The sequence below is a fragment of the Rhinichthys klamathensis genome, unplaced genomic scaffold (genome assembly GCF_029890125.1).
Source record: "Rhinichthys klamathensis goyatoka isolate OS25496 unplaced genomic scaffold, OSU_Roscu_1.1 h1tg001050l_1, whole genome shotgun sequence".
NCBI lineage: Eukaryota > Metazoa > Chordata > Actinopteri > Cypriniformes > Leuciscidae > Rhinichthys > Rhinichthys klamathensis.
In genome coordinates, this window is record NW_026607321.1 from 19,810 (window position 1) to 35,507 (window position 15,698).

The 15,698-nt window shown below is 38.3% G+C and overlaps 1 protein-coding gene across 1 annotated transcript; it reads right to left on the minus strand.

Moving 5' to 3' along the window:
- Positions 1–8,857: 8,857 nt before the first annotated feature.
- tob1b (transducer of ERBB2, 1b) lies at positions 8,858–12,847 on the minus strand. The gene is made up of 2 exons (XM_056244699.1): positions 12,653–12,847; positions 8,858–10,151 (listed from the first exon to the last, which is right to left on the minus strand). Exon 2 carries the CDS (start codon positions 10,040–10,042, stop codon positions 9,095–9,097), a length of 948 nt encoding a protein of 315 aa, XP_056100674.1. The 5' UTR covers positions 10,043–10,151; positions 12,653–12,847; the 3' UTR covers positions 8,858–9,094.
- Between the last annotated feature and the right edge of the window lie 2,851 nt (positions 12,848–15,698).

Consider the following 15,698-nt stretch of genomic DNA (forward strand, 5'->3'; position numbering starts at 1 on the left):
GGCGGCGCCGTTGACGTACGCTCCAGCGGCCAATAGGGCGTCTATGTATTTATTATGTCTATGGGCCTGACCGCAGAATACAGCGATTATAGTCGTTGTGAACGGGATCATTTTGACAACGTTGTCGTCTGTACGCGAAAAACGCGAAGAAAAAAGTTTTCTGTTGTTGTTGTCGTGTAAACGTGCCCTGAATGTACATTTTGGCTAGTGACTTGCTAAGACTCTGATAATGAAATCTAACCGACGTCAATCCGTGATCAGCGCTTGGTTCTGATGTAGTCAGCAGCGCTGCTTAGTTTCAGTGTACACACACACACACACACACACACAACAGCTAATGTGGAAGTTACTGCGGGTTCTCAAATGCCAAAACAAACGTCGTCTTATCTCTCCTGAGCCGCGGCTGCGAGATGAGGGAGGGAATTGTGTCGCAGCTTCCCTCTATAAGTGCAAATGTTTATGTGTGAGCGCTGCAGGGAGGCATTGGAGATGAAATTACACAAGAACATCGAACACCTCGGGGACCGGCGAAGAGAAACGCCACAGATGCACCAGAGGACACAGCCATCACTGCAAACACACTCCATCAGCCTGCGAGGGATGCTCGTGTTTCATTGTGTAAGAGGGTTTGTCAGAGTCGATTTGAGCGTGTGCCCTATTACCCACCGAGTGTTATGAGCTGAACTATAAGCCATCTGTAGGAATGAATGATGCTTACGTCACCACATACACTCTGCTTTAATCGGGCCTGAAATTTGTGGGGGAGTGTTTTGAGAAAGATCTAGATGAATCATTATTAAAATGAAGTGTTTGAAGGACCTACAAGACCTTGATTCTGAGTCTTACCCAGACAGCAACACAGTGTTGGCCCAGATCCAGCACACAACAACACACATACACTCACCTAAAGGATTATTAGGAACACATACTAATACTGTGTTTGACCCCCTTTCGCCTTCAGAACTGCCTTAATTCTACGTGGCATTGATTCAACAAGGTGCTGAAAGCATTCTTTAGAAATGTTGGCCCATATTGATAGGATAGCATCTTGCAGTTGATGGAGATTTGTGGGATGCACATCCAGGGCACGAAGCTCCCGTTCCACCACATCCCAAAGATGCTCTATTGGGTTGAGATCTGGTGACTGTGGGGGCCATTTTAGTACAGTGAACTCATTGTCATGTTCAAGAAACCAATTTGAAATGATTCGAGCTTTGTGACATGGTGCATTATCCTGCTGGAAGTAGCCATCAGAGGATGGGTACATGGTGGCCATAAAGGGATGGACATGGTCAGAAACAATGCTCAGGTAGGCCGTGGCATTTAAACGATGCCCAATTGGCACTAAGGGGCCTAAAGTGTGCCAAGAAAACATCCCCCACACCATTACACCACCACCACCAGCCTGCACAGTGGTAACAAGGCATGATGGATCCATGTTCTCATTCTGTTTACGCCAAATTCTGACTCTACCATCTGAATGACTCAACAGAAATCGAGACTCATCAGACCAGGCAACATTTCTCCAGTCTTCAACTGTCCGATTTTGGTGAGCTCTTGCAAATTGTAGCCTCTTTTTCCTATTTGTAGTGGAGATGAGTGGTACCCGGTGGAGTCTTCTGCTGTTGTAGCTCATCCGCCTCAAGGTTGTGCGTGTTGTGGCTTCACAAATGCTTTGCTGCATACCTCGGTTGTAACGAGTGGTTATTTCAGTCAAAGTTGCTCTTCTATCAGCTTGAATCAGTCGGCCCATTCTCCTCTGACCTCTGGCATCAACAAGGCATTTTCGCCCACAGGACTGCCGCATACTGGATGTTTTTCCCTTTTCACACCATTCTTTGTAAACCCTAGAAATGGTTGTGTGTGAAAATCCCAGTAACTGAGCAGATTGTGAAATACTCAGACCGGCCCGTCTGGCACCAACAACCATGCCACGCTCAAAATTGCTTAAATCACCTTTCTTTCCCATTCTGACATTCAGTTTGGAGTTCAGGAGATTGTCTTGACCAGGGACACACCCCTAAATGCATTGAAGCAACTGCCATGTGATTGATTGAATAGATAATTGCATTAATGAGAAATTGAACAGATGTTCCTAATAATCCTTTAGGTGAGTGTACATACATACGCATCGAATCCACATGTACCAGATGTGGCCCGGATCTGGGTATAGTCTGCATGAAATCAACATTTAGTTTCTCAATACATGCTCAATTTTATTCTTACGGTAATTTATTCTTCAGGTCAAGTCAAATTGAGGGTACGTTTGCATGACAACGATATGCTTAAGTTTTTCCTTTGAATTTTCCGTGACACCATTGCCAAAACAATATATATATATATATATATATGTATTCTACATATGAGAGAAATGGACCAATTAGAACGAGCCGATTCAGTAAGGGGCTGTTTACACGACACCGTTTTCAACTAAAAACGTTAAACTTTTTACGCGTTTGGTCGTTCAGTTACACGACATTTTGGGGGCCAGAAAACACAATCTTTTGAAAACGGGTTTTAAATTGCAAGTTTTTGAAAACGTTATCATGCACACATGTTCAGTCTATATGTTCGTAGTGTTTCTTTATAAAGTAACATCGCCACCTACTGGCCTGACCGCAGAATACAGCGATTATAGTCGGTGTATTACATGTAATATTAACAATCCCCATTTACAAGGATCCTCGAAAACGACTACAAACGCTGTATTCTGCTGCCAGGCCATTAGATGGCGATGAAACACTATAGATTGACATCATCGTCTTCACAGATTCGCGTTTTTGCTTTTTACACGGAGACCGTTTTCAAAAACTTGCACTTTGAAACCCGTTTTCAAAAGTTTGTGTTTTCAGACACCCAAAACGCTGTCGTCGTGTAAACAACGGCCAAAACGCATAGAATTTTTTACGTTTTTAATTGAAAACGGTGTCGTGTGAACAGCCCCTTATTTATATAGCGCTTTTCACAATACACATTGTTTCAAAGCAGCTTTACAGAAAATCATGATGTTAATGTTTATAAAATCTTAATATCTTCAAACCCTAGAGTCGCATTTAGCAGATTAGAGCTGGACGATGATAGTTACGTTTTGGGACGATATAAACAATCAAGCAGTTGAGTATATATCAATTTATGTGACTATACTATGAAAACTGGTTTCCGCCACAGAATAAAAAAATGTAATTGTGCGTTTATATCTCAGAATTCTAAGAAAAAAGTCGGAATTAAAGAAAAGATAAAAAATTTGGAATTATGAGAAAAATAGTGTGAGATATAAACTCACAATTGTGAGTTATAAAGTCGTAATTGCGAGTAAAAAGTCGTAATTACCTTTTTTTATTTTTTATTCCGTAGCGTATGGAAGCTTCCGTACTTCCATACGCGTATACATACTTATATATCCAACTTTATATAAAGATCTGTGTGATAATATAATCACGAATGTCTTAAAATATCATAAATCTAATCTTTAGTGCATCATTCAAATCAATCAATCAATAAATAAACAAACAATGTCGTAATTTCACCACCTTTTACACCCACTTTTCACAAGCCAATATCTGGATCTGGACCGACACTATGTTGCTCTCTGGGAAGTAAAATGAAAAAATCTTTAGTAAAATAAATAAATAAAAGTAGAAAAAGTAAAAAAAAAAGTTTAAATATAGGTTTATCAACTTAAGTTTCTTCCAGAAGGGTGAAATACACTGCGATATCTAAGATATATGTAGTTCAGTCATGAAACTCTAGAGGGCGCAGGCTAATCCTTTACATGTAATCTGCAAGCAATCACATCATTACCACATGCCACAAACTGATTGGCCTCTGCTGATCCTGCAGCAGCCAATGAGATCGCTTGCTCAATGTTTCCTCTGAACCCCTCCCCCTCCCCAGCTCCACCTGCCTATGTATCCTATTAATCTTACATACAACAGTCTGTGTATCTAGCAGTATGATACAGTAGTCAGTAGTGGATCAAAAAAGTTAATCAAAGTTAGTTACTAAGACAAGAACGAGTATTGTTCAAAATTCATGTATAACTTTGATGAAAGGTTTTGATCCACTGCTGTATAATCAACTGAGATGAGCATGAACAAATGATGGGGGAAAGCATGCTATTTTTTTTTTAGATTACACAGAAATCTTTTACAAATGAAATCCAGTATTTTTAACCAGATGTTCCTGACTTTCAAGCTCTTCCTCATGCAGATGCCACACATTTTTACTGAGGGTGTTGAACTTCACACAGATAACAGCAAGACTCCACCTAAGACAGCTCTGTCTGAGAATAACACTTAATGTGTCCATGTTTCACACAGGGGTGAACAGTAACGAAGTACATTTACTTGAGTACTAGTACACTTTTTGAGTATCTTTAGGCTTACTTGAGTGTTATTTTTTCTGGAAACTTTTAACTTTAACTTCACTACATTTGAAAGACGAATATTGTACTTTTTACTCCACTGCATTTCTGTCAGGGTCCTTGAGTATAAAGTAGTAACGTCCATAGATATCCATAATAAAGGCTAGATGTCTTACGGCGGAGTCTCTATCGTCATCACCGGCGGCCATCTTGTCACAGGCAAGCTTTCTGGCGGGCTCTGTGGTGCCTGATGTAAGATGAGTGATCAGCACAAACACAAATACTCTTAACTCGTTGAAATCTTGACGGATTTACAAACGGTTTCTTACAAACGTTATTAATAATTCTGGATGATTATTTATTTATACACTTATTGTTCATAAGTATGTAGTGTCATAACTACCTCTCTGACATTTATAACAAACCAAACCGTTTGAAAATCGGTAGAAAATTGAGCAAGTTATGGTTATTTAAAAAGTACATGCACCATTAAAACACAATGTTACGAGTGAGCGAGCTGACTGTGGCAAGATGGCCGCCAGTGCGGACGTCGACCTCCATTGGCCAGCAGCGCGGACGAGTCATCTAGCCTTTATTATGGATAGGCTATCTATGGTAGCCTAACGTCAGTCAGGAGAGGATTTTTTTTCATCTCTAAAACGTGATTGGTGACAGACAGCCTATCAGTGATCACTCTTGTAGAGTCACGTGTCGTGAAGTTCAGCGATTTCCCATCATTTGAACACAAATCAACTGGAGGCAACGAAGACATATCCTCGGCGCATGCGCACATCCATGATTCAAATTTTTTATAGACCACTTGATTTAAATGTGCATGCATGAATGAATACACATAGATGTAACTTCTTTTGTTTGGGTGGTAGGAGTGTTAATTTTTTTTTATTTTATTTTTTTTATATGATTATGGCTGTCTTTTTTTTTTGTCAATTCAGTTTAATTTCTATACGTTTTATACCATTCAAGCTCTTAATTCCACAGATACTACTAACTAGTATTATTCACTAGGTTGCTTCAGAGGCATAAGGCACAGTAAGTATTACATACAACAATGCAACAATAATAAAACAATGCATTGACATTGACTTTGTACTTTTGATTCTAAAAACAAGTACTTCTGTACTTTTACTTAAGTAAAAATCGGTCTTTTACTTGTAACGGAGTAATATTTGACCAGTATCTGTACTTTCACTTAAGTAAGGAAGTTATGAGTTCAAGATGGACACTGGCGATGAAGAGTACAGTATATTAAGATCTGACTGTGCCCAGATTCTGACCCGTTACTGACCTTGATGAAGTACTTTCACTAGAGTACAGTGTGTCTCTTAAAGAGCATGCTGGGAACGATCCTTCTGTTGTGGTAAAGTGACTTGGCACTGCCTTTAAAATGGCACTGTCTATGGTTTGTCCGTGCCAGAACAGATTTTTCCAAAACAACGTTGGAATGCTTGTGCTTTACTATAGAATAATTCCCTTTTAAAGACACTGGCGATGGATCAGAGCGAAGCTGGAAACTGTCTAAAGTTTCTACATTGCCAAAAAAAAAGTGTTTTCCAGTACAAATATCTAAACATTCTTAAATCAAGATGCATTTACTGGAGAAGCAAAATGACTGAAAATATTAAGTCTTGTTGACTGAGAAATGTCAAGATGAAGTGAGTTTGACCCCACACTCTAAAAAATGCTGGGTTGTTGGGTCAAAAATGGACAAACCCAAATGTTGGGTTAAAAATGTAATTAAAAAATTTACAGTTGAAAGTTGAAGTTGGGTTAAAATTTTAAATTACATTTTTAACCCAACATTTGGGTTTGTCCATATATTTGACCCAAATTTGGGTTAAAACAACCCAGCATTGTTTAGGGTGTGTCCATATTATGTTTTGTTTTCTGATGTGTTTATGCTTAAAACGAGAAAACAATATGCATATTGTTTTCTCGTTTTAAGCATTAACACATCAGAAAACATACAAACATAATATCTTCTGTCATGTTGCTTCTCAAGTACATGCATCTTGATTTCAGAATGTTTACACTCTAAACAATGCTGGGTTGTTTTAACCCAAATTTGGGTCAAATATGGACAAACCCAAATGTTGAGTTAAAAATGTAATTTACATTTTGTTTAAATCTTTCAACTGTACATTTTTTAATTACATTTTTAACCCAACATTTGGGTTTGTCCATATTTGACCCAAATTTGAGTTGAAACAACCCAGCATTTTTTAGAGTGCAGATATTTGTGCTGGAAAACAAGGCAAAAATACAGAGATGTTTTTGCAATATATGTATTTACGCACATTCTTACAATCTCAGGAAATGCTTTCAATATGGCCTGGAATGCTCCTCATATTTATAAATGATGTTGGATTTTCCATTGCAATATTCTAGATCTTTTCTTGTATGCCCTTTAACATATATATCCTACCCTACAGGTTTGGGAGTCACGCCAGGCAATAACAGTCGGAGTTATCTCTTATCTGTTCAACCAAACCTCAAGCCTATAGCACATACTACACATACACATTATCCTCCTCGTAGACTAACAAGTCGCTACCAAAATAATTCACACTGCCAAAACACACTTGAGATAAGCAGATGGAGCTCTATCTGCGTCCACGCGGGCATCAGCGAAGGCTCAAACTGTAGTATTAAAAATAAACAAGCGCACATTGTGAAGGCCATGATCTCACACAGGCTTTGCACTTCAGCTGCAAAAACAAAGTGTCCATTTGAAGCTTAATCGTTGCGTCCACAACAGCAATAAGCCTCTCACTAAGAGGTGAAACATAAGAGGGAACACGAGTGATTTGTTTGCGACCTTTGGGACACGACTTCTAACATGGTCGAAAATCATACGCAGTTCAGAGAGGAAATGCCATTTGATCGTTGGTTTTAGTTACAGGTGAAACTCGAAAAATTAGAATATCGTGCAAAAGTTCAGTAATTCAACTTAAAAGGTGAAACTAATATATTATATAGACTCATTACATGCAAAGTGAGATATTCCAAGCCTTGTTATAATTTTGATTATGGCTTACAGTTTATGAAAACCTTTTCACAATATTCTAATTTTGAAGCTGTAAGCCATAATCATCACAATTATAACAAATAAAGGCTTGAAATATCCCACTTTGCATGTAATGAATCTATATAATATATTAGTTTCACCTTTTAAATTGAATTACTGAACTTTTGCACCATATTCTAATTTTTCGAGTTTCACCTGCACGACTGTAGATGCGGGAATTAATGAGACAGTGAATCAGCAAAAGCGATAGTTCATCTTTTAAAGGTCAGCTGCGCCGCACCTCGCTGAATGTAGACACACATTCATGCACTGCAATGTTTGGAATTTGCTAAATGTATAGAAAGTGAAGTCAGCTGGGCAGGTTTTCATTGTGTCCAAAAGAAAGACAACATTTTTGGGTCATAATTGGCTCCAGTCCATGTTTAGTACGCCAGCATTAAAGAATAAGGAAGGTCGTTTTCAGAAATCAGACGATTTAATATGAGAATCTTACACGTTCTTCCTTACAAGAAGCCATTTTGTGCTTCAGATTTGGCAAACATTTTGAATCTGAATCATTTTCTCACCTGTGAAAGTCTTGGCGTGTTGAATTAGTGAGGTAACTAACAAAGCCTTGATTGTAGGTCACCGTAAAACACAAATATCACTCAAGTTGAGTAAATAAAAGACGACCAGAGGTATTCTTGCCTAAATTGTCTTTTATTGAAAAAGGCCAGGGTGCAAATGTCAAATAAAAAAAGAAAAACAAAAATAAGACAAGCATTTTTCAAGCATTTTAATACAAACTTAATATAAACTATTTCAGTCCCTCTTGACATGTAAGACACTGACTCAAAATACTTTGTTATACCATATTTTATCAAGTATTGCACAATGTAGGTACAAAATTAATATATACGATTACATTGTCCATAATATAGCAAAAATCTGTTTAACTCTTAACAGAAAATACAACTCTTTTTGTTTCAAAAAAGCAAATATTCCTACACTGAAATTCCAACACTAAGGAATATTCTGTACACAATCTTTAGAATTTTTGATCTATTTTTTTTTTAAAGATGAATTTCTTTAACAATTTAAAAAAAGAAAGACAAAAAAACTAAATATATTATAACATAAAGCTTCTGCAGCCATCACAGATCACTGGAGTAGTAAAAAGATATAAATGCAATACCATGTTGTAGAAACAATATATATACTCTGATATTTTACAAACTCTGTACTCAATTAAATTATACAATTAGAAAAAAGACCACGTAACCCCAGATATATATGCATTAGTGCCAATTTCTTAAAAATCAGCCAAGTCTTACCAACTTTTAAAATACTGTAAGAGGCCAGAACTTGAACTTCTGTGTGTGTTTTTTTTTTTTACCAATGTTTTAAAGTTTTTTTTTTTCTTCCAAAAAGTAGTAAAAAAAATCATTTTTTGCTTTATTGGCAAAAGAAAACATTGACGCGTGTTGACCAAGCTGTGTGTATGTGTGTGTGTGTGTGTGTGTAACAAGCTTTTCAGTACAAACTCAAGGGGGCATAAAAAGAGATTAGGAAGAAATCAAATCAAATAAAACAAAACACCCTTGGGCTCATGCGCTTATCACCGACTATTAATAGGGATCTTCGATTTCCACATCCACAGTTGTGCGTCTTTGCCTTACGTTTTCCTTTTGCCAACAATCCTTCCATTAGTTAGCCATGACCGGCTGGAATTGCTGGTTCGAATACTGCATGTTTCCCAGACTGAGGCTCAAGCCGTCCATGAGAGACTTGTCGTTGATGTTCCCGTACGCGGAGAACACGTCGAAGGCATTGCTGTACGGCTGAGGGCTAATGGCGTTCTCGCTCGGGAAGATCCCTTGTCCTTGAAGGTTTGGGAACACGAACTCCTTAGCGTTAGGAGACAACGCTGATGCTTTTTGCTGGCCGAATCCATAGAGCGAATGCATCGAGTTGGAAATGGCTTTTTGCTTGATTAGGTTGTTGACGTTCAGGCCTAGATTGGTGGGAGAGTTGCGGGAGACTTTTCCGCCGTTACGCCCACCGTTCTTCATCTTAGTGGAGCCGAACTTGGTGGCGGCGAAGGACGCGGTGGTGAAAGTTAAAGGCTGATTGGATCGTGGCATGAAAGACGGGCTAACGGATGCCGATTGGCCGAACGGTGGCGGCGATGGCGAACTCGACTCTGAGGACACGCCCACTGGGTCAGTGATTGGCATGAAGACCTGAGCCTCCGGGTTAAAACTGTTTCTGATTTCTTTGTCCAACTCGGAGCCGTTTTCGCCGTTATCGTCCACGTATAGCACCTTAACCGCTCCCTTCTCGCCAATCTGGTAGGAAACCTCGAAAGGGTCGATCCAAACGCTGAGATCCTGAGGCAAGTTATTCCGAACGTCTTCGATGTCCAACCCGCTTTCTTTGGCTGCTTCCTCAACGACCGGATCTACTTTCTCGCCCACATGTATACACCTAAACCCGGATCCTTTATATGGCTTGTCTGGGTACCAATGTCCTTCGTATTTCTTCTTCAACTGCCTCTCCAACTCTTCGCCGAATATGTTGACTCGTCGTCGTGGGAGTTTGTTGTACAGGTACGAAATTATGAAGTTCAGCGCTACTTGGATTTCAAGCTGCATAGCTGTGTGTCTGTGCCGTCTTTAAAGTCGAGTGCTGTAAAAACCTCCAAGGCAGTAGCGATCGGTGCTGGTGGACGAGGAAACGCTTGTTGATCCACTGGAAAATCTCCTTGAAGGGGAAAGAGAGGCAAGGTATTCAGCTGTGAAGAGTAATAAACCATGAGATATTCAATCTCAGGCTACATAAAAACACTACTGATAGGGTGGGCAGACCAGACGTTCAAATAAAGGCCACAAATGCATTTCATAAAATCACAGAGACACAAGTACAAAGGCTAAAAGCGATCAAATCAGGTTAAATTTGCTTAATCCGTTGCGTTTTGTGTGTCATAGGCCTGGGGTTTTTAAGTGGGGGCCGAAAAGGAGTGCTGGGAGTTTGGAGAAAAACATGCAAATAAGTTTGATTAAAGGGTTAATTCACCCAAAAATGATCCTGTATTTATACTCGCCTCAAGCCATCCTAAGTGTATATGACTTTGGCTGAAAGAAGAAACACAATCCGAGTTATGAAAAAATATCCTGGCTCTTCCCAGCTTTATAATGGGAGTAAATGGTACCTGAGATTTTAAAGCCCCCCAAAAAAACATCCATCCATCATAACAGTAATCCATACGCCTCCAGGGGTTAATAAAGGCCTTCTGAAGCAAAGCCATGTTTTTGTAAAAGAAATATTTATAACTTTACTGTAATTACTGGTTGTAACAGCCGTACGTGAGTCTAGCTCCGGCGCAAGAGTGACCTGTGACCCGACGGATGACCTCTGACCCGACGTATTGACGAATGCAGAAGCACAGAGGATAGAGCAAAACAAAACACCAGTCATGAATTATAAGTCTAAAACGAGAATTTTTAAAGAGAAATGTGGGAGGAGCTTGAGTTTCTTCTTTGAGCTTATGCTACACCTTCATCATGTATCAGGTCAGAGGTCATGTGTCGGGTCAGAGGTCACTCTTCTGCCAGAACTAGACTCACATACGGCCATTACCGGAAGCCAATAGTGCATAAAGTTATAAATATGTATATTTATCTTAAAAAAAAACATTGCTTCCCTTTAGAAGGCCTTTATTAACCCCTGCAGGCGTATGGATTACTGTTATGATGGATGGATGCACATTTTTGAGTTTCAAAATCTCAGGTACCATTCACTCCCATTATAATGCATGGAAGAGCCAGGATGTTTTTTTAATATAACTGTGTTTGGCTGAAAGAAGAAAGTCATATACACCAAGGATGGCTTGAGGGCAAGTCAATTATGGGATAATTTATTTTTGGGTGAACTAACTCTTTAAATAAAGAATGTATTAAATATACATTTTATTTAAATAAGCAGTACAGTAGGTTACTATAGTGCGTAGGAAAAAATATTCCCATTTATTTTGAATTTTTTCACAGTGTAAATTCTATCCATCTATCTATCTATATGGGGGTCCCTTATCTATCTATCTATCTATCTATCTATCTATCTATCTATCTATCTATCTATCTATCTATCTGGGGGTCCCTCGCACGAGGATGATCACGTTTGGGGGTCTGTGGCATCTAAAGGATTGAAACCCACTGTTCAAGGGAGATTACATAACACGGATTCTCTTCCCTACTTTATTCCGTCAACTGTTGCGTAAAAACGCCTTTATGTGAATATAGGGCGTTTGAACACAATGCGACACATTGCGCAACAGATCGGCGATCGGATTTCCCGAAGATCGCGACCAATAGCGTGTCGCCCTGCTCGGGGTGTGTATCCCTGGGCGAATTGGTAAGCTATTGTACACATATAATTATAAAGGCAGGCTTACATTCGATAATACAACCAGGAGCTTTGATATTCGGTGGTTAAGACACGAATCAAGGAAAACATATGCGTAAAATAGTGCGTTTTTCTCGCGTATGGGCTCGTAATTCCGACAAAAACAGACGTCGGTTATTGCGTAGCAAACGAGCGTTGGAATCAAATGAGACACTGCCATGATTATTATGAATATGGATGGGAATATTCTGGACGCCGTGTTGAAATGACTGCAAAACCGTAAACAGATCAGCTCAATCGCTGTGGATAAGCCAAGCTAAATGACGAATCAAAATGTGGATTTGAATGAACTTTGACACTGTAAATGTTTTGGGATTCATGACAAACAGACGACAGCGTGAACACTCACATGATCGCAGGCTAGATTAAACTAATTCATGATAAATAAGTTAAATAAAAAGCAACCGTTTATCAAACACATCCAAGGTCTCAATTCAAGCATACAATCAACATTTGAATGAATCGGTTTCTTAAAGCGACAACGCACTCAAATAAATATTATACTTGCCTTCCAAACGACATGCGTTGTTTCCCTGGAGCACAAAAGATGATTTTAGGGACTAACAGCCTCGACCATTGACTTATTACAATGCATTTTCTTTCCATACCATACAAGTGAATGGACGTAACCGAGGCTGTCATTCTGCCTAACGCCTCCTTTTGTGTTCCACCGAGGTTTACACCATTATTTTTGAGTTAAACTACAGCTTTAAGGCAGTGACATTGAGATACAACGATATATAGCCTATTTATTAACCCTCAGCGAACGACACATTACGAATGTAAACGCCAAAAATACTTACATTAAACGACCGTGTTTTTCTCTCAGGGTTGGGCTTCTGCTTCAGTTATCGAAAAGATTATTCCAGTTAGGTTGCATTAATAGGATTACTTGTTTGTTCTTCGGGTAATTGTGTTATTTTTTGGAGTCTGTCGTCAAGCAATACGACTCCCCACTGCCTGGGAGTTTTTACAACTCTGCCCTTTAAACTCCTGACTGGATCTCCTTTATAGCGCTCCTCCGCCACGGACAGGTTGGGGGCGGTGATGCGGTTTTCAGAGGTCAAAACCCCAGCGACGCTCACGATTGGACGAACGCGCCTTCGTCATATATTTGCCTCCGAATTCTCCGCGCTGATTGGTTTTGCTCTAACGTCAATAATCAAAGGGACCCGCCCCTCGACCAATAAACGAAAAATACAGTAACGGCTGGCGTTTCTAGTTATGTTTTAAGTGTTTTCCTCCCACACGTAGGAGATTTAAACACAATAATACTGCATGCTTTATTATGTTAATTTGATTTATCGAGACACCTCATAACATAGTGCTGTTAACAGCCTATCCTTATAAATCAGTCTCTCTGCAGCTTTCGTTGACATGATCATGAAGTCAGATTAAAGGTTCTGATTAATAATCTCGTTAATACTTTCAGACATATTAAGCAGATACGAAGGTATTAATAAATAAAAGCAATAGGCTACATTAAGAGCAAAGCACTAGCACAGAGCGGAGTGACACTGGTCATTTGTCCACTGAGGTGTAATCTGCCCTTGTGTGTTTTGCGTGAAAAAATACTCAGATGCTATTGGCTGGCCGTGCTTTCGTCATCATCAATGCAAATACACTAGTTGTTTCAGTATGTGCAGAGTGTATAACAAAACATAACTTAGTTTTAGCAATTCAGTCAATGAAAAGAACTTTACTATATATATATATTTATCTATAATGTAATGTAAATAGTCCCAAATATTATGGATTTAAAATGTACTTTTTAGAGGAAAAAAAGAGTAAGATTTTTTCTCTCTTTCCTTTCCTATTTTCAGAATGTTATTTAGTATGTTATATTGTCTATATTTTTTGTTAAAGTAATACACTCAGTATCCATTTCTGTGGTTAAACCTTGTTGTGACATTATGCAATATGCACAATACATTGCTTTTGAAGAACATATGACGGCGATGAGTGCATGCGACTAAATAAACATGCAAGTTATTTATTAATACAAAAGTCAAAATATAATTGTCTGATAACAGTGTAAATCAAAACGCAGTTATTCATCTGTGCTGCATATATTGTAACGTGATACAGCCGTGTTGTGTTGCTTTTTCTATCAGGAATAGTATGTTGATCTCATATTTCATTGGACGAGTAAGACAAGCTCCCATACGCGAGGGGTTTAAGGGTTTTGTCGGCGTCATGAATTGTTATAAGCTGTGCACACAATAAGCTTACACCATATGGACGAGGATTGGCAATGAGGAATATTGCTCTTTCAGCCATTGTATCTTTAAATATTTAGCTTAAGACATTTGGGATTCCAGACTCACAATACAGTTTAAAATGAACCCTGAGCCGAGATTATTCTGTTTTATAAGCAGGTTCTGCTCTGGGGTGAAGCAGAAATAAAGCTAGTCCCATCTCTACTGTTTGTCTAGGCAACATTTTTCATATTGGCCTGATTACAGAGAGAGGAACATGCTAATGACTGCAGATTTCTAAACTGGGTAGTCAGGATAAGCTAATTTGCTTAGCAGGGATATTGTGAGCGTTCAAAGTTCAGAGAAAGGCAGAGCGGGAGGAGAAACGACAGACTCAGCCAATCACCTTCTTATTACCACCGTCTTGGGTTATAGCGACTGCTGACACTGAAATGTGACCTGACGGCCTTTCTCTACGGTCGGTGTGGAATTAAAAACAATGTATGTCACGTAGGAACCCAAACACTGTCATTTGAACTCTACCTGAGGCAATTTGTATCATTTAAGTTTGGCTTTCCTTATCCAACATCAACTTAAAAGGTGAAACTAATATATTATATAGACTCATTACATGCAAAGTGAGATATTTCAAGCCTTTATTTGTTATAATGTTGATGATTATGGCTTATGAAAACCTTTTCACAATATTCTAATTTTGAATTTGGGGATTTTTAAGCCATAATCATATACATATCAACAATATAGCAAACACAACAACATATAAATATGCATGGTTATTAGAACCATTATTAATAACTGAGCTATACAGCAATAATTGAGCATCAAATCATCATATTAGAGTGATTTCTGAAGGATTATGTGACCATGAAGACTGGAGTAATGATCAATTTTTAATGTTTTGCTTGATCGGAATGGGATGAAATTTGGTGGCTTTTGTTGTAGTTGCTACGTGAACCCACACAAGAATCACGGACATGATTCAGATGTGTTAATCTGAAATATTGGATTTATTGCAAGTTCCTTCAAAAATAATAATAACACTTTTAATGGGAAAAATAAAGCCAATAATACCATTAAAAAAGGTATAAATATTATTGTATCATATAATCTCCTCAAAATTCTAAATAATAATCAAAAAATTTTATTGAACAAAAATGTATAACATTGATTTTCCTGAAGAGAAAAAAAAAGTTAGATTTTAAGGCTTTGTCACTTTTGACCGCGAAGGCACTTTATTTGGCCCAAAAGGCTATAAATAAATAAATAAATAAATAATGCAAAAATATTTTTTCCTTGTTTTCCAATACAAATATCTAAAGATTCTTAAGTCAGGTAGACATTTACTTGAGAAGGAAAATTACTCGAGAAATGAAGTCTTGTTCTCTAAAAATGAAGTGAGTTTGTGCTTAAAACGAGAACACACTTCTGGTCAGAAAAATCAAATAAACTCAAAAGAAAAACAAGATCCTTTTTCTGACCCTGTCGGCAGATATTTGTTCTTGTTTCAAGCAAAAACTCTTAATTTTGATCAGAAAACAACATATTATCTGATATAATTTTGCTTCTCCAATAAATGTATCTTGATTTACGAATGTTTAGATGTTTATGCTGGAAAACAAGACAGAAATAC

Coding starts and splice junctions, on each gene's coding strand:
- tob1b (XM_056244699.1), bottom strand. CDS start 10,042: ATGCAGCTTGAAATCCAAGTAGCGCTGAACTTCATAATTTCGTACCTG.